The 27,942-nt window shown below is 37.7% G+C and overlaps 3 protein-coding genes across 16 annotated transcripts in view; all 3 read right to left on the bottom strand.

Annotated features, from left to right (window-relative positions):
• Positions 1-2,532: 2,532 nt before the first annotated feature.
• Positions 2,533-27,942, bottom strand: part of LOC107267043 (histidine-rich glycoprotein-like) — a 28,203-nt gene continuing 2,793 nt past the window's right edge. Inside the window, exons 2-4 of one of the 10 annotated variants that reach the window (XM_015738250.2) lie at positions 14,270-14,386; positions 3,480-4,750; positions 2,533-3,404 (exon numbers count right to left, since the gene is read on the bottom strand). In XM_015738250.2, the coding sequence (XP_015593736.1) occupies positions 2,953-3,404; positions 3,480-4,644 (1,617 nt within the window). In that variant the 5' untranslated portion in view covers positions 4,645-4,750; positions 14,270-14,386 and the 3' untranslated portion in view covers positions 2,533-2,952. Of the gene's footprint in view, positions 4,751-4,907; positions 5,369-14,269; positions 14,387-14,472; positions 14,790-14,809; positions 14,855-27,942 lie in introns of those variants that run through there. The other 9 variants (XM_025084242.1, XM_025084237.1, XM_025084239.1 and 6 more) reach the window with 9 other exon arrangements.
• Positions 5,372-6,517, bottom strand: LOC107267045 (uncharacterized histidine-rich protein DDB_G0274557). Of its 4 annotated transcripts, none has more exons than XM_015738252.2 (4): positions 6,258-6,413; positions 5,853-5,972; positions 5,701-5,776; positions 5,372-5,615 (listed from the first exon to the last, which is right to left on the bottom strand). In XM_015738252.2, exons 2-4 carry the CDS (start codon positions 5,947-5,949, stop codon positions 5,459-5,461), a joined length of 330 nt encoding a protein of 109 aa, XP_015593738.1. In that variant the 5' UTR covers positions 5,950-5,972; positions 6,258-6,413; the 3' UTR covers positions 5,372-5,458. The 4 variants fall into 4 exon arrangements, with proteins under 4 accessions (XP_015593738.1, XP_024940020.1, XP_024940022.1 ...); XM_025084252.1 differs by having other exon boundaries at positions 5,853-5,983; positions 6,258-6,402; XM_025084254.1 differs by having other exon boundaries at positions 5,473-5,776; positions 6,258-6,517.
• Positions 8,607-13,430, bottom strand: LOC112494237. Of its 2 annotated transcripts, XM_025084249.1 has the most exons (3): positions 13,263-13,430; positions 11,920-12,056; positions 8,610-8,734 (listed from the first exon to the last, which is right to left on the bottom strand). In XM_025084249.1, the coding sequence occupies exons 1-3, from the start codon at positions 13,362-13,364 to the stop codon at positions 8,629-8,631; spliced, it is 345 nt and encodes a 114-aa protein (XP_024940017.1). In that variant the 5' UTR covers positions 13,365-13,430; the 3' UTR covers positions 8,610-8,628. The 2 variants fall into 2 exon arrangements, with proteins under 2 accessions (XP_024940018.1, XP_024940017.1); XM_025084250.1 differs by lacking the exon at positions 11,920-12,056 and having other exon boundaries at positions 8,607-8,734.

Below are 27,942 nucleotides of genomic sequence, written 5' to 3'. Positions count from 1 at the left end.
ACCTACGCAAAGTGGGCACGAAGGTAAGAGTAGCGCGTGCGCATTTAAAGAGACGCTCAGGTGATCGTAAAGTTGACGCCGACTGCGCGGACCGGGGGGATTATATTAACCGATTATGATCGGTAATGGCTGATCGAATCAAGATCGACCTAATTGCTTTGTGAGATGTTCGTGAGATGAGTTCGGCTACAGGGCGACGATATAATATACGCAGTCCGCTTCGCGCCCTGTACATAACAATCTTTCGGCGCCTCGATCGCCCAATGATTTATACGAAAATTGGGGCAAACTAGTTTTGCCCAAAATTACGTACAACTAAACTGACTACATATATACGATCGGATCAACGGTACCGTGTAAAGAAAAAAAAAAAAAGAAGATACAATAGATCACCAAAACCGAATAAAAGTCTACGTCCAAAATTCTAAAATAATCACGCGATCATCGATCACCGCACGATTTCGTCAAACTCAAAGAATCGATTCCAAAACTCAAAAAAAAAAGTTTGTTAAATCAGTCGATTATCACCCCCTGAGATCAGCGCCCGATATATAAAATTTAATTTTTCCAAATTTTGAACCTGATAAAATTTTCAAAAATCATTCACCGATCATTACGATCAGCGTTTACGACGTCAGCGTCTAATTTATATTTAATTAATTAAACCTGCACACGGTGCACCGTTAACAAGCTCACTCCTATATATCTGACATCGGATGCTGGAGAACTGCTCTCGCTGGTAGCTCAAAAACGGTAGCTCATACCCAAGGAGAGTCCAGCCGAGCTATACGAGTGCCCCAGCCCTGGACTTCGGCTTCGCTCGGGTTCGGCGATCGAGGAGTGAACTCGGATGAACCATACCTAGCGCTCTGGTGGAAGTGCAGCCGTGTGGGTGAGTCAGTGTGGCGGTAGAAGCCGTGCGGGACTCGACTCCGAGTCGACTCGAGTTGAGTTGAGCGAGTCGAGGCGAGCGGCTGTCGGGTCGCCGTCGGGTCAATGTCGCCAGAGTAATTACCTCTCTGCTTCTCTCGCTCGCTCTCCCACCCCCACCTATTTCTACCACCCCTACCTTGCCACCTCTTCCACCTCTAGACACCCCCCTCTCCTCTCCTTACAACGTACTCGGTACCTACTAGCCTCCAGCTGTACAATCCCCTCCTCCATTCCCCCTCTTACGCCGCACGGTAACGTGTAGCAGATCCAACGTTCTGCAATGTTAAACGATCGCAAGGTTTATGGCTTCTGTGTACGCAAAACGGGGTTAACAAAAATGATGAAAATTGGTCGTTCGAAAAAAAAAAAATGATGAATTTTGGTTATCGATTGGGAGGGGGGTTGGGGCACTTTTTGAGTAATTTTTTTTGGTTTTTGAAATTTTTAGTACAATTTTTACCGAGCACCGTCATGTCGATGGTTGATGATTTCCTGCGTGCGGTTGGGTGGGGGGCGGTGGGGATGATTTACGCTGATGACGGAAACGATGTAAAATATGCCGATGCTGCAATATTTTGTAATAATCGCGTATCGTTATGCGTACGGTGGAACGTGTTGTTGGTTGGTATTAATAGGGAGAGAAAATTTTGATACGACGACATGCGATAACGTCTCCCTCTATCTGTAATGAATGCGCGATCGTTTTGTAGGAATGAATAATTGAAGTTACCGCGAGGGGGGCCGATTGCGATTGGAGTCGCTTGGCGGATTTCATGTAATTATTGTTATTAACGATCGCGCGCGAAAGTTCAAACAACTTGTAGAAAAGTTATGGCCCGTATCAATCGTGTCGTTTCGATATTTAATATTGCCATGCCGATTTTACGTACTTTTGGGTTTCGATTTGTTTATGTAATTGAATGGCAATCGCTTACGAAGTCAATGACAGCGACACGTTTAATGATGATGGAGCACTGGGTGACTGTTTTAAAAAAATCATTGAGAGACTCCACGGGTCATCTTCTTGTACGACGTCGAAGATCGTGACGAACGTTGGTTTATTTTTTTGAAATTTTATTTGCAATTAACGATCGACGCTTTTTTTTTATCAACTTTCATTTACGTGACAAGGATATGGTGTACGTTATCGCTTATCTCGATTCTAATAAAATGGCCATGCTCGGTTATAGCTATCAGTCGTATACCTGATGTCGATTCGTAGCAGCTGATGACACCTGGTGGCGATCTTGTGAAATTCGAATAAATTTTTTTAATCTTTCATCGTTCAACCCTGCAATCACCAACACGCATATTGATGACCCGACGCGCTGCGCAACTGGTAACTATAAATACAGCGCAAAAGTGCCTGCAGATAACATTGATCGATAATCGTTTGAACTAACGATTCTTAGAATTAATTGTTCTAATGATAAGTGGAGGGGGAAATGGGAGGGGTGATAGGAGCGGGGAAGGAAAAAATGTCGAAATGGAACGAGTCAATCAACAAGGAAGTTTATTGGAAGTTCGATACGGGATTATTATGGTTATTGAAAGAATATTTTTATTTTTAAAAAAATTTTATTCATTTATTCCATAACAAGATATAGATACGCGTTTTATATGCTATGTGCTTCATTATAGATTTTAATAAGCCCATCACCAGTGAAGTTTTTTTTTATTTATGTAATTTTTAATATTTTACTCCTAGTGTTCAATATAATATTCGGAGATGATTCCGAGGTTGGTAAGATTGATTTTTGCAGTTTTACGTTTTCCGTGATGCCAATTGATAAGCAGCGTTGATTACGATGTCCTGCTGGTTGATTAGATGTATTCTGGTATTTTTGACACTGGATTCTATGTTCCTGGAGGCCGTCAGGATCAAAATGAACGTGATTGGGAAATGAGTAAGCAGTGATGCTGCAGAGCGGTTGGACTTGCAGCAAGTGTCGGTGTGATGATTTGATGTTTCCAGGTGGGACTTCTGTTTGGGTCTGGGCAACCTGCCTTTAGAAATTTTCAGGGGACTTCTTCAATACGGCGACCTTCGCTAGCTGGGTTCGATGCTGAAGTGCTCGCGTTGTCATTTTCTGCCTGATGGGACTGTGATGATCTCTGATCATCCTGTTTGTTAGAATCGCCATGTGGTGCCGTCTGGGATGTTTGGGATAATTGGGGTGGATTCTGATAGAGTTGTTGTTTGCGGTGTAATGTTGGTAGTAGCTGTGCGTTCTGCGTTGGTGTTCGTGCAGGTAAGGAGGATGGTGAAGGATCATGGTGGTGGTGAGCTGGGATGTTATGTTGGGGATTATGATGAGAATTTGAAGAATGAGAAACGTAATGATGTAGAGGTTCGTGTTGAGGAGGTTCATCGTGAGGTGGTGAATGTGGGGCTGTTGGTCTGGTATATGGGGTTCCATGACGATTGGATTTGTGATGCCGAGATGATCGAGGCGACGGTGGTCCATGATGTAGTGGACCACGATGCGATGGTCCATGAGGTGATGGACCATGATGCGGTGGTGCATGATGAGGTGGTCCATGATGTAGTGGACCACGATGCGATGGTCCATGAGGTGATGGACCATGATGCGGTGGTGCATGATGAGGTGGTCCATGATGTAGTGGACCACGATGCGATGGTCCATGAGGTGATGGACCATGATGCGGTGGTGCATGATGAGGTGGTCCATGATGTAGTGGACCACGATGCGATGGTCCATGAGGTGATGGACCATGATGCGGTGGTGCATGATGAGGTGGTCCATGATGTAGTGGGCCACGATGCGATGGTCCATGAGATGATGGACCATGATGCGGTGCTGCATGATGAGGTGGTCCATGATGTAGTGGTTCATGATGAAATGGTCCATGATGCGGTGGTGCATGATGAGGTGGTCCATGATGAAATGGTCCATGATGCGGTGCTGCATGATGAGGTGGTCCATGATGTAGTGCTGCATGATGAAATGGTCCATGATGCGGTGGTGCATGATGAAATGGTCCATGATGCGGAGGTCCATGATATAGTGGATGATGATGTGGTGGACCATGATGCGGTGGTGCATGATGAAATGGTCCATGATGCGGAGGTCTATGATATAGTGGATAATGATGTGGTGGACGATGAAACGGATGTCCATAATGTGGCGGACCATGATGCGATTGACCATGATCCAGTGGATCATCACGTGGTGGTCCATGACTCCAGAAACCATGACTTTCATGAGGCGGCAAATCTCGATCCCATCTCTTTCCATGCCCACCTCCATGTTCATCTCCATCCTCATTTTCATGTCGACATTCATCATCAACTTCAGTTGCAAAAGGAGACACATCAGACCTCTTCGATCCCTCCTCACGAAGCACTTGATGCGGAAAGCATAAAAATCCTAGAGCTTCATCGCGCATCGTTCGACAACCATCACTATAACTTCGTCTGCGTGGAGGTGGCGAAAATGATCTTGAATCAGTACTGCTATCCGAATCGGAAGATATAGACACTTCCGCTATCACGTTTCCTGCCACATCCTGTTCTCGGTTGATTCGCTGAAAAGTCCTATTAGCAAGAAGTCGACTATCCATCAATATAGTATCATGGATGATACTATTCAAGACCTCCTGATGAATCCCAACAATCGAATCAAAATGGATCCAATCCAGATTTTGGCAATCATGCTGATCAATCCTAGGTGCTACAACCAGCACCATTGTAAATTTTGGTTGCTTCTATTAAATTCTCCTCTTCTTTCCAGCTCTTTTCACATTCAGAATGGACCAGCTTTATCACATAAAAAATTGCAGCAATAACAGCGTTCTGGAAGATAATGAAACTGTCATCAGTATTCTTGTTTTTCACGTTACATCGATTATTCCTATATCCATATATAATTTCGCGCACGTGCGTGTTCCATTTGAACGGTCGGTAAGGTAGAACAAATTATGTTAGGTTAGGATCGATGTATGTAAATCACCTTCGACAAAGCTTCAAATTTTTTACACGGTATTACGAGGCGCCACTAGTTATCATGACGATGAAATTACATTGTTTTTAAATGATCGACGACCCAGCGTCGCGACGCTCCAAAGCTATAGACGTGCGGATTATTTCAATGTGAAACGTGTAATGTTCTCCTGATACCGCGACTCAAAACATTAACTGTAATCTTGACAGTGTGTTATCATATCTTACAGATTAATATGATGAGACACGATAAAGCTTGACGCTGAAGAAAATATATATTTTTTTTTTTCATAAAAACGATATTTCCCATGTCCTGCCGCGACGTCAATAATTCACACCTTATCGTCAATTTAATAACGACTGACGTTCCTAGAAATAAACGAAGATAATGAATATCGTCTCGAGCGATCTCGAAATAGAAGAAAATACTTCTGGGCGTCTTCGAAGTCACAAAAAAGAAATTGTAAAACTGCCTTGAAGGTGAATAAAAATTTATTTTCCAATACAATCGACACAACGACTAAATACAATAATACAGTACAAATAATACATTATAAAAGTTTATACACGCGTTATAACACAATTAATAAGTTGTTCATCATTGATGTAAAATTTTGTCTCTGTTCGTCTCGTCGATGTTCTCTGAGCAGCATTATAGAGCATATAGAATAGAATAAAAGTCCGTCGCATCTTCCAATTCCAGGATCCATCTAAATTACTGAAACGACAACGGTCATGATTATGAGAAGGACGAGAAAAAAATCATAAGCAAATTACAAATTCGTAAACAGCGAATTACGTACTTTACGTCATCAATGATGATGGTGATGTGGTCCATGGTGCGGTGTTCCATGATGTGGTGGTCCATGAAGATGTGGAGGATGAGGTGGTGGTCTATGAAGATGTGGAAGATGAAGTGGAGGTGCATGAAGATGGGGGATGAGGTGGAGGTCCATGAAGATGTGGATGATGAAGTGGAGGATGAAGTGGAGGTACAAGAAGATGTGGAAGATGAAGTGGTGGTCTATGAAGACGTGGAGGTGGTGAACCATGGTGATGATGATGGGAATGCATGCTGGAATACGACTTAATCAAGACAACGTAAATAGGGCGTGAAAAACGTTGAAAATTAATCAACCCTCATTCGACAGTCCCACAACCCTCTTCCTGCTAGTGAGACGTTTTTTTTTTCCGAAAAAAAAAAAATTTGATCAAATTAATTAAACTGACTTGGAATGACAAATCGTTAGTAGTGCATCAATGCATCTTGAAAAATTATAATGAATTTGGGATTGAGGATTGATACATTTTTTTTTAGTATAATTATTACTATTTTAAATCATATCAGGTATATACTCACTTTATTCCAGTTGAATGTCGACGCTGAACTGCCACTTTCCGTCGACGCTTTGACTTTATATGCTCGTCGTATCTAATCGCGCTTCGTCATCATAACCAATTCCCACCGTCGTGATTTGGCCAAACGAAACGTTTCAAGCGCAAATCACGATGGTTTTTTTTTCTTCTATCTTTTGAATTTACCTGCCGTCTTTTTTTTTCTATCTTCACACGTACACAAATTCATGTAGCATGTAAGCCCGACGATAAACATGTTGACCGAGTCATCGGAAAACATGAGAATCATACGGTGACTCATTAATGCGCAACGAAACATGTTAGAATTTATAGAGAATTGCTTACGTGTGTTTCCATTATAATTCCTCTTATCGACATGTCATGATAAATATTTATATGGATACACATATGGAATATCAGTTACGTATGCTTGTATATATTTTTTGTGTACTTAAAAAAATTTTTTTTTTTTGAAAATATTTTTTATATTTCTAACGGCGTTGAATTATCGACTGATAATATATCCAAGGTTTCTTCTTGGCTGTTGACCAACTGCCGGTAGGTAAAAATAAGTCAACGATACAGACTTTTGATATTGGCTAAGAAATGTAATGTCGGAATTGTTCGGATAACGTGTATTCCAAAAGACATCTTTGAGAGTTCTTAAAGACAACTTCTGTGTGATTAAGACACATTAAGGATCACTTTTGGACATGATTTGTTGTCTGGGTCGATTTACGATATGACGATTAGCCTCGAGCGTATTAGTCTGGCTAATTGCGAGATTTACGGTATTGTATAAAAAAAAAATTGATTAAAAAAAATTATCAAAATCTTGGTACCTTAATTAATGATATTTTAATATTGAAATAATACAGTTCCACGTACATTTCGCGAAAACAATTTATTCCGGTTAATAATTTTTTGATCGTTGATTCTTATCGAATGATTTGTGTCGATTGGAAATGACGTAAAAAGTAAATATATATCACTCGTATCATTTTCGTAGAAAAATGATAAGAGCCAAATTTGATCTTCTCGTTCTGTGCTAACGATACACTAAATAGATTTAATGGCAAATGCTGTCCGCGCGAAACGAGTTAATCGAAATTAATGAATCAGCCGGAAGTGCGTACGATAAATGTGATAAAAATTGTATATTTACGTGTTTAATACGCGAGAAATTACTTTGCAGTACGTGGTCACGAATTGTGTAGTGATCGATATGTATTGGTATATTCGCGTACTGTTATCATATTAGATAAGATTTGTATCGAGATCAATTAGACCAATTAGTTATTGCGCGAGAGGGGTTTTAGGTACCGGGGAGAAAAAAAATGTCTTCCTCTATTTTGAGTTCAGTGACAACCGATAGATAAGAAAATATTGTACTTTTACAAAATTGTTACTAAAGAGTAAAGCGCGAGTCACGTGTCTGATAATAGCTAAAAGATACTTTTGGACTGTGGCGAAAGTCTAATTGATGGAACAGATGACATGTCGATTGATCGGAAACGTAATTTTATTCATTTTTGAAATTATGGATAATATGTGCTTTTATTGCTTTTATACTCACCTGGGCCCACCTATGGTGGGGCCTGGTCCTATTGGCCCAGGGTTTATGAGACCTGGTGAAACCAGGAGGACTGTTTTGGTAATTTAGAAAAAATATATATTTTTTGATATTTTTGAAAATTAAATTCTTCGTTATAATGGGATCAGTGGTTTTTTTTTTTTTTTTTATAAAACTGAGTATTTTCGTTTGTAGGATTTTGTGGTTCTGGAGGATTTGGAGGCCACTGTGGATTCGATGGTGGTGGCGGTTTTGGTGGTTTTGGTGGTTTTGGCGGTGACGGAGGCGGATCATGAAAGTTACGTAATACTAATACCTAAATAAAGAGTATTAAACATTTTTAAGGAATTGTAATAAAAATTTATTCATTTAATTTCGATTTTTTTTAGCGTGATCTGATTATATTATCAATTACCTGATCGTACTGATCACAATGATAACACAATGACGTAACTCTTATCACTGATAAATTGTAAGAGATATATGTTTTTTTAATTAAATATCAACATTTTTTTGTATTTTCTATTGCAAGTGCATCGCAACTTCTAATAATATGTAACTTCTATGATGATTAATTCTAAATAAACAAAAAAGACGTAATCGCGTATTGAGTCAACATGAAAAAATTAAATATGACTATTTGTCATAAAAAAGGAAATACCTGAGGATCCCCCGCGTTCTCAAAGTTTAAGAGCAGCGTGACGTGAGAATATTTAAGGAGAAATAAAATAGCATCTAGGTAAAAAAAATTTTATTTCATAATAAAATAACAATTATAAAGTCATGTAATTTTATTAAACATTTACATGTTAATTGTCAATTTTGTTTTATCATGGATGAGGTCCAGATCCATGCAGTCCACGATGTCCAAATCCTTCTGGTGGTCCTGATGGACGAGCCATAGTTTTCTAAAAAAAATGACATAGCACTTAGAACTGAAATTAAATATTTTAAAAATTAATTTTCATTATTTCCATTGTTAAAAAAAATTTTTATCTCTGTATTAAAACGATAACAAATTTCTGGTCTAATCTGATTTTCGCCAAATTATTGTGACTCATACCACGTCACTGTCTGGGTACTTTTCGTGTATAATTTAAAAAAAAATCTTATCAGCTAATCAGCACGATTGTCAAAATGACTGACGATGATGATCATCGACTCTGTTGAATCACGAACCTTTTTCCGGCAAGTGTAATGACAAATTCGTAACCGCGAATGAACTCGCTGAAGCTACGTTATAATGGTTTCAAATTTTTATTTTGGACTGAGCTCCAGCCCCTCTCCTTTTTTTTTTTGAAGCGACGAGATTAGATTAAAAAAACCGTCCGATAAAAAATTTGCCGTCAAATTCAGTCGATGACTCGAAGCGATCGAGTACGTTATAAACCACATACTCTATATTGCAATATAAAATTTACCTTCGTTAACACCTATAACCATATTCGCACACTTATTCAAATTTTCATTGAAGTAAGTCGATATAATTTTTTAGTTACATTTTGAATTTTTGCAAAATTTCAATATAAATAATCAACCTCGTCACGACGTACGGGCGCGTGATGAATAGCCAATCTCTTGATAACTCTTGACCGAGTGATTTGTAATAAAATTTTGTTTACTTATCTAATATTTTTTTCAAGTTACTTTAATGCCATTAAAATAAGTCCAAAAAAACGGGATAATTTTTTAATCAAAGATGACGTTTCATCATTGAAAATCAATCAGAATGTTATGATAATTTTTCGAAACGTACCCCATGTACCACAAAACTACTTGTACTTGTAATTTTTGTACAAAAAAAAAGTACGCCAATAATCCGCACTGTAATTTGATACGTTTTAATAAATTAATCGCCAAGTATTAAGCATCCGATCAAATAACACGCAATTTAAGGCGCTTATGTTTACGGTTAAAAGTAACAGGTAATTAATTTTAATTAACCGTGTCTTTAAACCAATCAACCGTCATATGTAATTAAACCTCATATGATACCCATATTAACGCAAAAAATAAAATCATGATAAAAACAAAGCGAAAATTCACTATCGTATCCGCATATCGATTTTCGAATCATTAATTTCACTATTTTAACCCGAGCTGTTATCATTGTGATAAGGATCGATCGTCGAACACTGATAAATTTTTATTAAGTGTACAAAATTATTTTTTATATTCCGACGCAGTATAGTATAAGGGTCAATTTATTGTGTATTAATATATTAATTGAATAAAAATTTTGAATTAAAATATTGTATACTCTTTATTACGACGTTAAATATTGTATTATGATTTTTCTAGGCATGGGTCTGTGAATTTCGTGTTTATGCTGCCCTGAATGGGGATGCTGTTGCTGTGATCCTGGACCACCTGGTGGTCGTCCAGAATGGGGTCTACCCCATCATGAACCATATGACGGACCACATGAATCACCTGCACGACGGTGACGGAAAGTCATCAAGTTTCCTTATCATTGATTATCAGTGACCGTCATCATAAAGCTTAGAAATCGAACGGAGACGATTTACGATTTTTGTTCACAAATCGATAGTAGGATCTATCGATACATACTATATACACGTAAAATAAAAAATTATATATTTTTTAAATTATCTTCGTCCTCTCGCTCTCTGTCCCTGTATATTAATTTTGGGTCTTTATAAACATTTTGAAAAATTAATATCATTGAAAACTGCAAGTATCCAAAATTTTTACCGATACTATATATTTTTAAAAAATATTTGTTACACTTGTATGACTTTTTTTGAGTCAAATCAAAATTGATAAGCGTACCGGCGATCCGTGACGTGATCCACTGATAACATTTCGTAAATTCGTTAAATCGTCACGAAGGATTTAAAATTAAAAATTTTGGCGACGGTCAGTAACAGATTTATCTTATCGGCGCAAGCTGTATCTATTTTCGAATGTCACGGGTATAACGCTGGGTTATCGTTATCAATGATAATTCCTATTTTTACATAAGATCGATGCGAACGCATTCCAAGTGCACGTTACCCAGGTAACAAGATTGAAATTTCGGATATCATTGATAAATTATAAGAAACTTAACGAAAGTTAAATAAATGATCCAGGAGCCAATAAACTAATCATATATCACACGGAAGACAATCTGGATCTTATTATCGCGAGTGAAATGTACAATGATTATAATTTGTTAAAAATAAAAAATAATGAAAATAAATAACAGCCGTATATCCGAAGTCACTATTAATTCACGTGTCAGACAAATTGACGCCGACGTCGACCCTGCCAGGACGGGAGGTCAATGACCCTTCTGGCTTATGCATGCTGTGACTAATTATTCGAGAGGAATAAGAAAAAGAAAGAAAAAAAAAAAAAGAAAAAGAAAAATAATGGAACTGCTAACTGAAATGTTTAAATATTATTACGTGGCTCACGTGGCACCACATGATTTTTAAGGTTCACACGCGTGGAAGGACTGCGGTCACGTTCACTCGGTATTTCACTCGCTGCCAACTTCGGACCGATGTGATCCGCCTGAAGGTTTAAAGGATCGGCGACAGCTGTTATCAGTCCTGGCGGAAGTGCGAAAAGTGTCGCGCTAACGAAATTGACTCACTATGGGATGTAACGGCGGATGTATACATTGCATTCGAATGATAAACATAAGGTTGATAATTCATAAGCGTTCGAACGATAAGACGCGGTTGATAAGCTCAAAGTCGATTCCGGTTGAATTTACTTTTTAATACGCGTATTTGATATCGATGTTCTTAATGGGATATAAAAATTAATGTTAATCAATGAATTTATTCGCGTGTTTATTCTTTGGGTTATTTGAAGTAGAATTAGGAATCAATATGATTTTAAGGAATCAATCGCGTAAGCGTTCAATGATCGAACTACGTTTACCATTGCATTTAGAGTATACCGTAAGCGCAGGTGCGCGTTAAATATTTTCGAGCATCAAAATTTTTATGTAATTTTGTAATTTTTCTTTTTTCAAAAAAAAACAAAGTCACGTGCCACGTGCACCTTGTCAGCTGTCAGTCTTCCTGTTTGCAGTGTATGAAGTATTACAAATTTTTTTTTTTAATATTTTTATTACGTTTCAGGACGGGTATCTGTCTTCTCTGTTCTTCGGAGAGACCAGGTCCAGGAGATGGACCATGATGGTCCATGATGGTCTATATCATCACGGTGGGTCAATATTTGACGGACATCACGGTGGTTAACACAGATTTGCTGTACTGGTCCAGGAGGTTTAAGATGATAAATTCGACTACTTTCAAGTTCAACTAATACAGTTTCTATTATAATTAATGCGACATGAATTTTCAGATTAATAAATATGTAATAAATTTTTGATTAAATGGCCTAAAAGCCAAATCCGTCTAGTGTCGTCGACCCCTCTGTGAAACAAAATGACAATTCTGGCAATTCTCTTTAAGTCATTTGATATAATAATTATTTTATACCGCAACCCGTCATTCACCTTCGCATTGTCATCCTGCGTTACGCGTACAAGCGGATGACAAGTTCAACGCACTTTTCGAACCGTTGACATATCCTCCCATGTTTATACATTTTCTAGCACGCCTGTACATAAGCCTCGTGTCAAATAAACGGCGAGTCTGTTATTTTGGCAGAAAAAAAATCGCGCATGAAAACATTTAAATGTAAATCGTATGAAATTATTTGCGAATTTAGCTACATGAAACTGTACGTGTTTTTGTATTGCGTGGATACTGGTATTATTTTCGTTATCAGGGAAAATCAGAACAGGTATTTTTTTTGTATAAAAAAAAAATATACTAGATCGATATTTATATTTATTTCTATTATTGAATACAATTTTTTCAAATGCAAATCTTTTTATTATACAAATAGTTATTATTGTTAGTGCAAAAATGCCGGCTATACTTTTTATCACGTTTACATTATCGTTTTGTATGCGATTTACGTATTTAATTGTTATTCTTATAGAAATCCATACAAGGTGTCTTTCCGAAATTCATTGAATCGTGCAAATTTCTTTCTTATACCTCGTGTAACGCAATGTCATGTTTCACTGGACGATTTAATAAAATCAGTATCGCATTGCGACGACGAAAAATTCTTAATCTTATCGGACGAGACTTTAAAAATAGAAAGTGACATAATTTAGGTCAGATTTTGGATTTCAATAAAGAATGCATTCATACGCTACGTTTATGACAAAAAATTTATGCATTGTAAAAAATCAAAAAATTATTTAATTCCTCAACTTTTTTTTTTAACTTATCGAATGCATCTGCGCCATATTGAGAGATAACGATTATAAACCTCCGAACAATAGATAACAAGATTAAAGATAGTCAGAAAAGGTAATTGTCAAAAAAAAAGTATAAAAAAATTATTCGTCCAAATAAATTGTAACGGTGTCCATATATATAAAAAAAAAAAACGTACCTCAAAATCCCAAAGTCCCTTTTTGTTTTTCCAAAAAATATTCTCACGGCCCAGTGGGTGCGGTAGGTTTCTGCTGTATCCGATTTTCATTACTGCTGGCATATAAGTCGAAGTAACTCGGCGGGCTGTCACGTTGCACGATATTATTAACAGGGGGAGGGTAGCCGCTATTGGGAATTGAGGTTGGGGTAGGTAGAGGACCGGAAACCGGAACCGGAAGAGCGTAAGAATTTGGTCCCCCATAACTTTGATAATGGTAATAAGGATGAGCAGGAGGAGGGGGAGGGGGATAATGATGATGAGGAGGTGGAGGGGTATAATAATGATGGGGTGGCGGAGGGGGATAACGATGGGGAGGATGGTGCCATCCATGATGCGGAGGTGGTGGTGGAGGCCGCGGTGGTCGAGTCCTCGATGGAGCCGTCAATCCGTGAACGATTCCGCGTAATAAATCCATGAAAATTTTTTTTAGATTTCACCGAAAAAAAAAATAAAATTTTCAATACGCACACTCCTTTCACCGTAGTCGATAGCCAACGTCGTACTAAGCTCCGTGATACGATATTACATTCTTATCGTAGCGCCTTATCGCGAGATCCATTTTTTTATCTCAATATTCGAAAAAGTCAAAAAGCAAGTACTGCGATAACTGTATTTATTATTTAGCGATTAGCCGAGCCTTTGAAGTATGGACGACCTCGTAAAATTCGTAAACGTTGACACGTCATCAATTACGTCATCGAGCGACCATTAGCATCAAGGCGGCGGCGATGGACGTGTGATAAAAAATTACGATAAGGCTGGACTACCTACAAATGAAAATCCGCCTAGAACCTTCAGACCTAGTTGCGACTCTCGGGTGTATCTTGATTGCGTTTAATAAATGCACTGAGAGGTAAATAAAAAAAAGAAATTTTTTTCATATACAAAATTTTCTACAATCCGCAAGTGGTACTAATTTTAATTTTTTTTTAATTTGAAAATTTTTCAAAATTTACAAAACTCACCAGGACCCGACGGCGGAGACAATCGTGGAAGACATGGAGGTGACCACGGTGGACATGGTGACGATAGGCAAGGTCAAGGCCACGATGGTCACAGTGGTGGTGACGGTCCCGGAAGGCCTGACGGACGTAATTAAACAATTATAATTAAAATGCGATAAAATGAAAAAATCGTAATCCGATAAGAAAAAAATAATTAATTTTACTCCAAGTCATATCAACGTCAGTATTAATGATGATTGGTATTAATGAACGGTATTAAATTTGAATTACGTAACGCACACAATATATCTGTATGCTGGACAAGCGACAGCGTACTCGCGTGTAAATAAAATTTTTGTCCCAATAATGAAAATACATATAACCTGCAATTAAAATAACCTTGTGAACTATCACTCGCGACTTCATAAAGATTACACGTCAGAGTTACACGTATATTACATAGCTATATGCTCCTATAGGACATACACTATAAACTCGAATACACGCTGTGCATCTACGCGTATGAATTCCTTCCGACGGTTTTATTATATCTATACATACATCGTCGAGCACGACAGTTAAATCCCTGAGGTTACGCATGCACTGGCCAATCAAGTACAGTTAATTAGCGCGCCGGCTTCGCGGAGGTTTTCTAAGAAATAAATCAATGCCGCGCAAGTGGGTGTGTCGGGCGTTTTTTGCCATTTTCAAGTTTCTCGTGCAATTCTTTTTTTCCCGATAGATATTCGCTCATCACTCGGATGGGACACTTGTAAAATAGGGGAAAAAAAAAAACCGTGGGGATCGTAGAGTAAAAAAGAAAAAAAGGAGAGGGGGAAAAGAGGTAAAAAATCCTAAAAATAATTGCGCGACGAATCGTGTCGTTTTAACGTTTTCTCGTAATTAGGTCACGTTGGGTTAGGTCAGTCCTAAGAGAAATTCCCACGCGCAACCGAGAGAGATTTATGCTGGTTAATATCGCGGCTAAGCGTAATATGCAAATCGGTCGCAGATGTCGGTACCACCTGTAATTACTAATCTTCGTTAGCGAGACGTATCGGCGAGTGTGTAGCGACAAGTTAATAAATAATAAAAAAAAAAAAAAATTAAATAAATAAATAAATAATATTCTAACCCGACAGATATACATATAGTAGCGGATATAAAAAACAAAATCGAGTAAAAAATAAATTTTTGTAAAAACAAAAATTTCTAGAATTTCATCGATTTTAATGAAACCATGTTAATTTAATTGCGCAATATATCAAGTTTTTTCGTACGTAATTGATCGTCATCGATGATCGTGGGAAACTTAACAAAGAGTTCGTCAGGATGCTACGCAATTTGCTGTACGATATATTAATGACTGTGTTATATTATTATTATTGATGATTATGAGTGGGGGGAGGGGTGGGAAGAAGGGGGGCGGGAGGAGGTAAAAGATAACAAATTTTTATTCTGATTCACTTTGCTCATACGGAAACCGTGAGTGTGACGTATTGGGGTAACGTGATTTTCGCGACGCATTAGACGTCGCGACGCCCGTTGCACGTGCGTCGTTCTGCTTGCGGTGCAGGGCAAAGTGCGCTGCGCAATTACGGTGAGTTTATCTTTTCTTTTTTTTTTTCTTTTTTGTGAATCATAATACTCCTTTATTGACGTTTGCGTTTGTTATCTGGCTTTTTAGGACGGGCTTTTGTTCGGTCTTTTATTTTTTTGTTTGCTTTTCTTTTTTTTTCTTTCTTTCTTTTTTTTTCCAAGTCGGACTTTGATTCTGCTGTCAGCATTTTGACGCGCCACTCGGAGATAAGCGCGCAAAGGCGTTGACCACGCTTTTGTTATTTTCATGAAGATACTGGAAAAACTGGTGAATACCAGGATTTTTTATTTCCGCGGGAAATTCAAATCGGATTCGTGGACCGATCCATCTCATCGAATGGAATAAAATTTATTTTTCGTTGTATTATTTTACAAACAGTATTTTTCATGATTAATTTTCTTATTATTATTAAATCAGTAAGGTCCTCAGTCCAGTCGCCAATAAGTCGGGCCTGAGCACCCTTAGAAATAATAACCCTGACAGGGTTTATTATATCACGTGTTTGTATGCATAGTTTGAGATCGATTACATTATCGAAATAGTTTACGATTGGTGGAGTCAGGTTTTGTATTGGTTTCTGTTTGTGTATTCTGTATGAATACGTAACCTGTATACTATAGACAGTTTCACTCACAGATTCCTCGAATGCCGCTCACATTTTGAGAGTCTCACATGTCACGATTCGTGGAACCGTACTTCTCGTGGAGCCCAAAATCAAAACCGCCGATGGAAAACAACGGTACCTTTGTATACTTGCTTGCGCCGTTGATATATATATATATACACACAACCAATTCCAGTAAGGATGCAGACTGCGACGACGCCGATACAGACCTCCCATTGTTCATGATACGACGCTTTGACACGTGTCAAAAAATTATCGGGCCTGTCAAAACACACTCCGTACGTCTTATCGATATCTTGAAACGAAGTGGTACCTGTATACCGTCAAAGAGGTTAGGTCAAGTTATCGAAATAAAATAAAAAAATTATCGATCTTCCGCGGACCGAGCGTACGATTGGGAATTAGCGCGGTTTAAAATTTTGAAGTCGGTGCGATTTGATTTATTGCATAAATATTGTATTTTCGAATTCCTTCAATGCGTAGATTTTGCGTAATCGTAAAACGCAGTGACCTTGAAAATACGGCAAAACAGAAATTGCACGTAATTAAATAACAGACGAAAATATATTTCGTGCCCCGTGGCTGAATAAGAGAAACAGGCTAAAAAAGTGTAACCGAGTAAATCGTAGATTTATTTTTTTTTTTTTTGGAAAAAAATAGCAACGTAAATTTTTGCCAATTTATTTAATTGGACGTGTTAAATTACGTGTCTTGAAAGTAATTTTTTTGTACAGTGCATCGAGTATGATAATTGCACGTGATTGCCCGGAGGTATCGTTGTCATCGCTAAAAAAGAAAAGTGATACAAAAAAATGCATATTTCGTTTGTTCTTACGTGAGAAAAAATTTGTTTTTCAATATCGATTTTCAAAATTCGCGCGTTCACCGATCAATCAACGTCATCAGCGCTCGACACGTGCATCGTCGCTCTACGATTAAGCCGCGATTATTAATGCTGCGTTGAAAACTGGTATGGCTAATCTTCCAGTGCGGTTGGACCAAGGCCATAGACTGTGTGAGTCAGTATAGAACAGCTGTTCGTTGTAAAGAGCGCGCTCGAGATATGATATAGTTTGTGCCTCAGATAGTGGCTTCCTGGTGACCTCGAGTTTTAAGCCGCTGTCTTCCAGCGCGACGGACGGCTGTCGTGCGTCTGTCTGTCATCGTGTGACTTACGCATTATTTATTTGTTGTTCATTTTTTATATTTTTTTCTTTCTTTCGACTTCGTCAGTTCTCACAAACGTAAGTTCGCGCGTGAGAAACTTTTGTTCTATTTTTTTTTCTATTTTGTTCAAACGGGCCCAATTTTTTTTTTTTTTTTTTTTTTTTTAAATATTCCCGTCGCTCGTGATTAATGATCTGCTCTTTACGACATGGTCGATGACAATTGATGACACGGTGGAACGAATCTCGTAGTCAAATTATTTGTCCCTTGTATCGATGATAATTAATTTTTTTTTTTTTTTTTTTTTAAATTGAACCAATTTTTTTTTTTTTTTTTTTTTTTTTTAAATATTCCCGTCGCTCGTGATTAATGATCTGCTCTTTACGACATGGTCGATGACAATTGATGACACGGTGGAACGAATCTCGTAGTCAAATTATTTGTCCCTTGTATCGATGATAATTAATTTTGAAATTAATTTTTTTTCATTATCAATTCTTAAAAGATGACAAAGTCCACAGAATGGTTGCATTTTTTAAAAAATTCATTTTTTCCACCCTGTATATAGTGCACAGCGGGGATATGGTTGAGTTTTACGAAAAGTCGTAAAGTCAAAATATTTTTTTTTTTATTCGAAAACTTACCCAATAGTATCTCGCACATAGAAACTCCGGTCGAGAGAACGGCTGAACCTAACTTTATGTAGTTTAACATATGAGGGGTACCCATACAATAGGTGTATTATGCCATTGGTTATGAGGCGAGTTTATATACAGAAATCACAATAATCGGTAAAAATTTTCGAACAGTTCATTCGAGAGTAGCAATATTATAATCAATTTAAAAAAAATTATTTCGATGCTTGACTGATAAACAAAAAATCATTTAAATTGACTATCGTTTTAATGTCGCTCAACAGTGATGAAAAGCATCGAAAATAAATTTCGTCACTCGTGTGCTGCTCGTCACGTGTTTCGAAAAACTTACGCAACGGTTTGATTAATGAAGGATCTCGTACTTTTTTTCTTTCTATTCATTCTTTCGTCCCATCGTTACTAAATGCTCACGACAAGCGGATGACATTTCGAGTTCCACTGCCCTTTTAATATAACACGAGGCATTCCTCTGTCGTGCGTTATTATAAGAAACCGCGACGAGGAACGGATCCCTGTAAGAAATATTGGTACGCATATTTGTACCATATGCGTTAGACATGTGTAACATGCGATGACTTTTTGTTGCATTTGACCAATATCAGTGACGCCATTGTAAGTGACGCAACGGGTCGGCCGATACGGATTAAGGATAGAATTTTGAAAAAAACAAAATAGATCAAATATTATTATGGTTTTTCAGAAAGAAAAGATTTTTTGGAATTTTTTCTTTTTTTCAAATCACCCGAAACTTCCTGAAACATTAGGTTGCACCGAATGAAAAAATTTTCATGGCACAATTAGCGAGTGTATTTTTTTTTTCAAAAGCCGACACCATTTCTGAATGTCAGATTCAATGAATTTGTCCAGGTATTGTATAAGCTGCACCGATTTATTCAAACTGTTCTTTGTTGGATGCGAAATGTCAAATGCATTCTTGACTCGCAACCTTATATGCATATTGAAGTTCGCAGACCTGCGGTTAACGACACGTCCGAAAACGTTGTATTCGATTTTGATATTTTCAATTATATGAAAAAAAAAATAATAATAATAATCAACCGATTTTACTCAAATTTTAGTATATCTACTTTTTGGACTAGTAAAAATTCAAAAGTAAAAAAAATAAGATCCAACGCGAGATATGATACTTTTCTTTCGCCATGGGTTATACAAAAGCACCTTTACTTTTCTTTGTATAAGAATCCAGAGACCCTTAAGCCCTTTTGTCAAATGTCTGGTTGCCTGTGCAGCCGGCGTGTGAACAAATTCGTTACGACGTGAACTCGTCGTAGAAAACCCATGAAGTGAGTCCAAGTCTATTTGCTCGTCCAATCCCCATAACATCTCGGACCATAAATTACACTGTTAAAAAAAAAATTATTTGTACGGTAATTATTGTTATGGGTGACCATGGGTTTTATTATGTGGATCCAAGCAAGCACGAGGGGGTAGGTAGGGCAGGTTCCATCGGCCAGGTAATACACCATGATGAATCCGAATGACCCTCGTAAAACCACGATTGCCATTTTTTGTCACAACCCGTAACCTACTTATGGGGTAGCAGCAGCTAGGTAACCTAAGTCCAGGTAGATAAGTAAAAAAAAATAAGGAAATCATATAGAACCCCATATACCTGTATCCCATGCATCTTCAAGGGTATATTCCTAGGTACTTGGTCGATATAATTATTTTCAAAATTTTTTTTTACAATTTTCACACCTCATTATTAATCGTAACGATGCATATTGTGCTGATAAAAGGACTTGGGCATAAGGAGGATAACGATATTTAACCAGAAATCGTTCCTTATCAATTCAGCTTTGTATTTCTAATGCGCGCAAGGCAGTCGCTGCTTATCGCTACGACTCTACGACATCCGGAATTATTTCGGGGAACGAGAGAGACACGCGGTCAATTAAAAGAATCGACCGCAAGAAGCGTAATTTGCTGTCGCTATGGTATAAGAATCTTATGCCGAGTTTCAAAGATGTACAAGGCCACGGGCCGTTACCGCCCGCTGTACGTGAATCTTATGTACGTTTTCACCGAGCGACAAAGTCGATGTTACAAAAGAGTGCGTAATGTGGCCGTAAAAAAAAATTTTGAAATCAAGCAGAAAAAATTTTTTTTTGAAAATGGAAAAATATATACGGATAATTTTTTTATCTAAAAAAAAAAAATATGAATCTTCTCATAGTTCGAAAAGTCATTATTGTTTCGGCCGCAAGATCGAGTCCTTATCAGTTTTTATCAAGAATGGGGGAAGGGGTGGCCCGTTTTTTGGGAAATATTCATGACTTTGCGCGTAGCGCTTTTTATATGTATACGTATATATATAGGTTCCAGTAGAAAATGATAAAGCAAAAATTCTCGAAAAAAAAAGTCGTACAGTTTCTAATCCGTATTTGTGTTTTTCAATAGTGCCGATTTGTTAGCGATCGCTGGTTTTACCGTAATGTTCCGCGAAATCAATATAGCGAAGACCGCGTGTTCTTCGTCTTTCTAGAAGCTTGCGTATACTTGGGAAACAGTAGGTAGCGCAGTAGTTCAAATAGATAGCCAACGGCAAGTGTTCGGGAAAAAAAAAAAAAGAGTCGATACCCATTTCTTCCAAAATCGATTGATACGCCTCAACAATTTTTTCGTTCGCATGAAACGTAACAAAGACCTTCCGGCAGGTCCGAATCGAATTTGCGTTTGAACGGCTTTCGACACGCATGCGTTGTTGTATAATGGGTTAAGGATTAGGTAGTGATTTTTGAAAATTTTATTTCTAGGATTTTGTAGCTTTAAAATATCAATTATATCGAGACTGCTTCTTAAATTTAATTCCTCTTTCGTTGCTCGATGACCAATAATCAGCACGAATAATATACACGGTCGTTTGTAAATACAAAAGAACGGAAGAGGACGCATTATTTTTTGCACGTGTACGATTCTTATCGTTTTCACTAGTACGATACGACTGCCTCTATGGAGCATTGAGAACTGGCCTTGCGAGCAGCAACATGCTGTAGTCTAAATGGGACTTGAGATACAAGCGTCATATGCATTGCAATGAAGAATGATATTTTGAAAAAAAAAAATTACAAAATTTGTGTGAAATTTTTTTTAGTTGATACAGATTTACGAATGCTGTTGTCAATTACAGATGAGATATACAATATACTGTTTTGTATTTTCTGATAGATCACGATCTTCGGATATGTTTATAAGGAGAGGAATTACGTGTTTATCTAATCGCTTAATTTCTTTGACGATCATTCTTGGTTGCATAGTCCTGTCTGGTAGGGTTGCCATCTTCGCAGCAGCCAAGGTGTTTCTTAACACCTTCGTATCTCTATATGGGCATTGCTCGTTGTGTCGCTGGTCGTCTTTGAAACGCCTTATACGTCATGGAACGAAGCACGGTACCATAACAGTCTCATTAGTTGCACCGGGACGTTTTCCGCGCAATACAAGGCTAGGCCAGATTGCCATTTCTTCCGCGGTGGCGCTGCTGGCGCTTGCCGTAGCCTATCGTCAGCTCACGATCGGAATTGCTTAAGGTATTCTCAGTATCGCATATTTCGCAACGAAAAACGTGTGATGGTCTCACTAAAAAATGAACAATTTCAAAATTTCGAAACTGAATCGCCGTTTTTTTTTTTTACAAGGGAAATTATGTATGATTTAATACGTTCTTATGTAGTGCACGTGAAATTGTGATTTTGAGAAAAATAATATATTTCTGAATCACGACACGAGTCCAGCATTTACATACGATGTTTATCGACGCAGACCTCCAACCTGTAATTTCGACAAGCACAAATAAAAGATTAAGGTCCGTGTGTAGAAGCAGTATGGTTCAGGTATCGAATGTCCATTTTCTATCCTTCTTGAGTTCTTTCGTCAGGCCCAAAATCCCGCGTGCTTTCGGGCATGTCTTATGAGCGACCCAATCTCTTCAGTATATTTAGCATCGATTATGAGACGACAATAGACCTACCGGATTGTGTCCGGGTCTCTGGAGGAAAAAAAACCCAGCAGCACGGTTTCGAGTTACCCGCACGGTGGGCCCGCCATGCGGCGAGACCTGCCAAAATGACTCAGATACCACATTGGGCCTCTTTTGCTCAGGAGCGGAATAAGAACCTCTGGTACCTGTGGCTCGTAGGATCCTTTGAAAACAATCTATCTTATCTTTTCAACCCTTAATTTTGGGTTACCCTTTTTCTTTTATTCAAATTTCGACTACTTTATTATCCCTTTCGCCCTTTTTTATCCACATAAATATTTCGACAGCCATTTTTTTACCGACGTCGACGATCGACGAGAATTACAAAAATACCAATATCCTGCTCAAAAAGCTACAAAATTTTCTCGCTCCCGGTTTTATCGTAATTTTATTATTTTCACTTCTGGCTGTAATCGAGATACTCAATAGCGATAACCTCGTTGGTACATTGACACAATGAAATCAATTTTCATGCGAAGTGGGCCGGAAGTCAATACCTCGATAACAATGAAAATTCATTAATACATATATTGACAATTCTGTATGATCGAATGCCAAGCCCCATTAACCATTAAATATTGACAGTTGAGAATGATTATTTTACCCGACACTTCCTGCAGACCTTAAAAATCATTTAAAAAAATAAAAAATTATCGTACACCAAATAATCAAAATTAAATTTTTCGCGTTTACCCGAATCACGTTATTTCCAATGAAACTTCCAGAATCCCCCACCTCGAACGTACTCGTGATTCGTATTCACCGAAATACGTTATCATAATTTCCGTTATCATTAAAAAACAACGATTACACGTTTACTATAAAAAAATATTTGCGATTCAAAAAAAATCAATGACTTTTTCGTGTTTCAAGCTTTAAACGTAAACATTTAATTGCGCGTTAATTATGAACTCAGGCCTGTATCGCATCTGCTCTTATCGTAATACGAGAAATGCATGTGTGACAGGAAAAAAAAATATATATATCATTGGATCATCCCAGTGGCCATCTGGCGGAACTCAGCAGCCAATGATCTTGCAGTTCAGACAGAATTTTCCACATGGGATTTATCGATGTTTTCTGTGGTCGTCGACATCAAAAGGAAGCGGCATTAATGGCTATACCGCAAGAGAGAGCGAGAGAGACAGAGAAGAGAGAACAAACAAGCGAAGGAGGTAAAAGCGTCATAAGTGGCTCCCTCTTCGAATTATTAACCAACCATTATGTAACGGCGTGACGTCGACGCTTCTATGAAAACGGAAAGTCGATTACATGTTCGTGAAACAATGCGGTGTAGATAATTTATATGCGTAAATGTGAATATTTATTACGAGCACTACGTATATATATATATATATATATGTATATATATATATATATGCACCATATGTTACCCAAATAAGATATAAATTTTTATCTGAATTTTTAAATGTGAATATTTATTGCGAAGGAGGTAAAAGCGTCATAAGTGGCTCCCTCTTCGAATTATTAACCAACCATTATGTAACGGCGTGACGTCGACGCTTCTATGAAAACGGAAAGTCGATTACATGTTCGTGAAACAATGCGGTGTAGATAATTTATATGCGTAAATGTGAATATTTATTACGAGCACTACGTATATATATATATATATATGTATATATATATATATATGCACCATATGTTACCCAAATAAGATATAAATTTTTATCTGAATTTTTACGCCAAAAACAACTTTGGGATTTGATTTCTCCAAAAATTGGTAAAAATACTCATTTTGTCTTTTTTTTGGATTATAAAAATATTTAATTAAGTCGTAAACAAGCCGACTGTATTTTATCTGGTCTAGTTTTTTGGGGGGGATTTTCCCCCTTTTGCTAACACGAAACGTCTTGACGTTCCTATAACGTCTTGATATTCCCATAGGCAATGTTCGTAGGAGCCGTCGCTTTGTACAAAACTGACCTCTTGATTATTCCGAGCTGTTGAGCAAAATGTCTCTGGTCCCCGTAAAATTCTCATCAAAGTCTGACATCGTTCTTGGAAAGGACTACTTTAGTTTTTTATTGTCCACGTAGTACGTCAAGAGAGAACTTTTAGAAAACAAGATAAATCTCTTGATGAGTGATAAAAAAATAAATATATATATATATATCAAGGCAATAATTTAATTTTGAAATTTGCATTATTGAAAAGAAGAAAAAATTGAAAAAATTGTCAATAAAAACGTTTAAAAATTGTATCGGATTATGATTATGATTTCACAGCTGAATATTTATCAGCCGGACTAACGAGATCGCGTGGGTGACAGGTAGTCGACACCACGTGCGACACTCGTTCTGTAAGTTTCGTTACGTAATTATTTCAAGATAATAAATATTCCCATTTAACGTAATCACACGAGGGAAATGAATGACGTGTAAAATCATCTTATCCGAATGACGGATCGCGAGTAACCTAACAAAAAAAAAAATTTTGAGTTACATAAAAATTTGAGACAAATGACAGTCGAATAAAAACATTGAATAGGCATTATTCGATCAGATTCGATTTTTTTTAATTATTAGGTAAAAGAGCGACAATTTTATTGTAACTTAAGTATATCGACCCCGCAGCGTAAATACGGTGTCGTGTAATCTGTATAAAAATGTGACAATCAATTATACGTAATCATCTTCTACAAGTCGTTTTATCTCAATTCGAGATATTTTAATTGGCACGACAACGTCTTCTTCATTCGGAATTAACGTAAGAGCGTCTATTCACGGTGGTCGAACTAGGTGTGTGTATATATATATATATATATATTCTTTTTTTTTAATTACCTATAAAATTACCAATAACGTTACGGCGAATTAATAAATATGTAAGAGGAATAAATTTGTTGCGATTGGTTACCGCCCTGGCGGGCCGTTTAATCCTCACGCCGACCCACGAGATAAAGAGGCCGACAAAGCGGAAAATAGTGACAAATACAAGAGCCGGTTAAACACGCGTAATTAAATTCGACACGATTCCTAGAAGGCTCAATGACGAGAGACTATCGGGAATATATTCTGTGAATTGACCAGATATATAGGACTAATGGAAAAAGAGGGGAAAGATGAAAAAAAGAAAAAGTAAAAGATATGTAAATCCAATGAGGGGAAAAATGAAATTGTACATAAAAAAAAATTGATCCGATTCTCTATATTATTGGATTTTCACGACTGCCGTGGGACGAGACAATGGAAAAAAATTTTGAAATTTTTTTTCCAAAAAAAAAAAAAAATTTCCTCTTTATTTTTCACTCAAATTAATCGCAATTAATTTTTTTTTCCAATTTATTCGACCGTTCGTTCTACTCTCGAGCAAATTGACAGGCCCCTTCTAATTTAGATAACGAAGATGCCGGATTACGAATGGAAAAGATACGAGGATGCTGCTTGAATCTGTGTTGAGAAAAAAGAAATAATGATTCGTTAAGTGCCCGATGAAGGTGCTCATTGAATTTGAACGTTAACGATCGTTTACGGTAACTGCCGATTCGCGTACAACGAGGATCAAGATTAGTTTGGCATTTTGAACCATCCAATTTGCAAGTTTCGAACTTTCAATGTTCGTCGATTATTACGTAATCGAGCTGAGAATCGATAAGTCGAAATGCATCGGTACCTCCGATCGATCCAACGAGAATAAACGAATAAACTGTTCGCTGGCTATGAATTATTATCATTTTTCAAATTTTCTTCCGTAAAATTTTTTTTCCCCTAAAATTTCAGTCACGCGCTCAGTTATGCTACCAAAAATACTTAAAACGAATACCCATAATACCTTTCGATCGCTATCGTCGCTACCGATTGTATACAAAATTCTATAATGATTTTACGTGATAACCAGCTAATTAATCGTCTAAATGGTCGCATCAAACGACCGCCGCTTGGTCCACGGCAACAAGTCCGATCCATAAATTTAATATAAAAAATAAAAAATTTTCAAAACTCAAAAATAAAAAATCGATTTTTTCCAAAAAAAAAAAATGTCGTATAAGATCACTCAAAAATCTCCAATCGAGCATCAAGAGTAACAATAGCTGTTCAGTAATGCCAGATTCACTCAATAAATCAATTTCGATCGAGCTTTTAATTATTAACGAACACTGTCATTTATATCAATTCGTACCTGACTTGTCCAATGGATCGATCAGGTACGAGGGCGTCGCGACGCCTGGTGACAAGGCGTTCTACGAAAAAGCTAATATCACTTTCGTGATTATCTGTTATTTAAATACTCCTCTCGAATAAACAAGAAGTCGATCATTATAGACGGACTGGCGCATCGACTGTCCCCCCGACCACCCCCCTCGCCCCGCCGCCGTAACCATCAGACAGATAACCAATTACGTGAATCGAATGAAAACCAATAGCCGTCCCGTTTGTGCAGGTCATTGGCTATAACAAGAAACAGTTCTTGTGTATCTATAATTATAGATATCGTGTCTAGAATCAAAGATACGCAGCCATCGCTTAAGGCTTCGAGTCAGTCACAGCAGACATTTCGATCCTTAACGTAAGTGAAGATGAATAATTATTTTTTTAACCTCAATTTACCTTAATCCCTCGATTCCACGATTAAGCGTAATTATGGGTATCGAAAAATGGGTGTATCAATTTTTGGAAAAAAAAAAAAAAAAAAAACTCACCCGACGAAATTGACATACGTGTGATAATTTCACGAGGCGTCGGGACGCCCGGACGAGCGTCGTCACTTTTCTTACTCGTGTCGTCATACGTGATATTTACCGGGGTACTGTTACCGTGCTTATTTTTTTTTTTCCAAAATCAACAATCAGCAACAGTATAATAAACGTTGCCCTTTACGACGTCAAATTTATTAACGATCAACGTAAGTGGTCTTAAGGGTATTTTTTCCATTGCCCCATTATTTTGATATATCGAGTAAATTTGATATTCCCATTTCTCCTCGGGCCCGGAACTATAGATACCGTAAGCATACGCCCCGTAGGAATCTATGGGTTAATGATCTATCGCGATGGCATTCGTGAAGGGGGGTGGGGTGGGGGGGGGATGGAATATTAAAAAAAGTGGGGATAAGGGTCTTGTGGCGCAATACGTAACGTAAGAACGATCCCCAAAAATAGCCGCGGGCCAAGTATTCATGTTGGGGTTGAAAAGTCGCCGTAAGTCAGACCGATGCCCGACGCGGTGTATTTAGAGGGTTCCAAAAGAGGTTATGTCCGGGCAGGCCGTTATGGGAATGAGTAATGGAGAGGTTATGCCCAAGTGAGGTCGCCAGGCGGCGCCATATCTCTCGAGTAAGGTTGCTCAGCGATTGGCTTACTAGGGATTTTCCGAATAGATATATGATATATACTTTAAAAGCAATGGGGGGGTGGTGGGGGGTTACGAAGGGAGTCAGAAGGTGTTTTGAGGGTAGTAGATATAGGTATATTACGCGAGCCGAAGGAAACGATCGCAGCGCCATCTAGAGATGCGTGACGCGTACTACGGCAGTAACGGTAACCATATTTGAATATTGGGACGATAGAAGGGATTTCCGAAGTGGATCCGTTAGGAAATTCAAGTCGGTACATTTTACGTGATCGTAAATGTCGAGAGTGAGGACACCTATGACGTTTCGACGTTTTTCTTTTTTTTTTTTTATTCA

Source organism: Cephus cinctus, unplaced genomic scaffold, assembly GCF_000341935.2.
Source record: "Cephus cinctus unplaced genomic scaffold, Ccin1 Ccin1_scaffold0331, whole genome shotgun sequence".
In the NCBI taxonomy this organism is placed as follows: domain Eukaryota; kingdom Metazoa; phylum Arthropoda; class Insecta; order Hymenoptera; family Cephidae; genus Cephus; species Cephus cinctus.
This window is presented reverse-complemented; position numbering and strand designations above follow the sequence as displayed.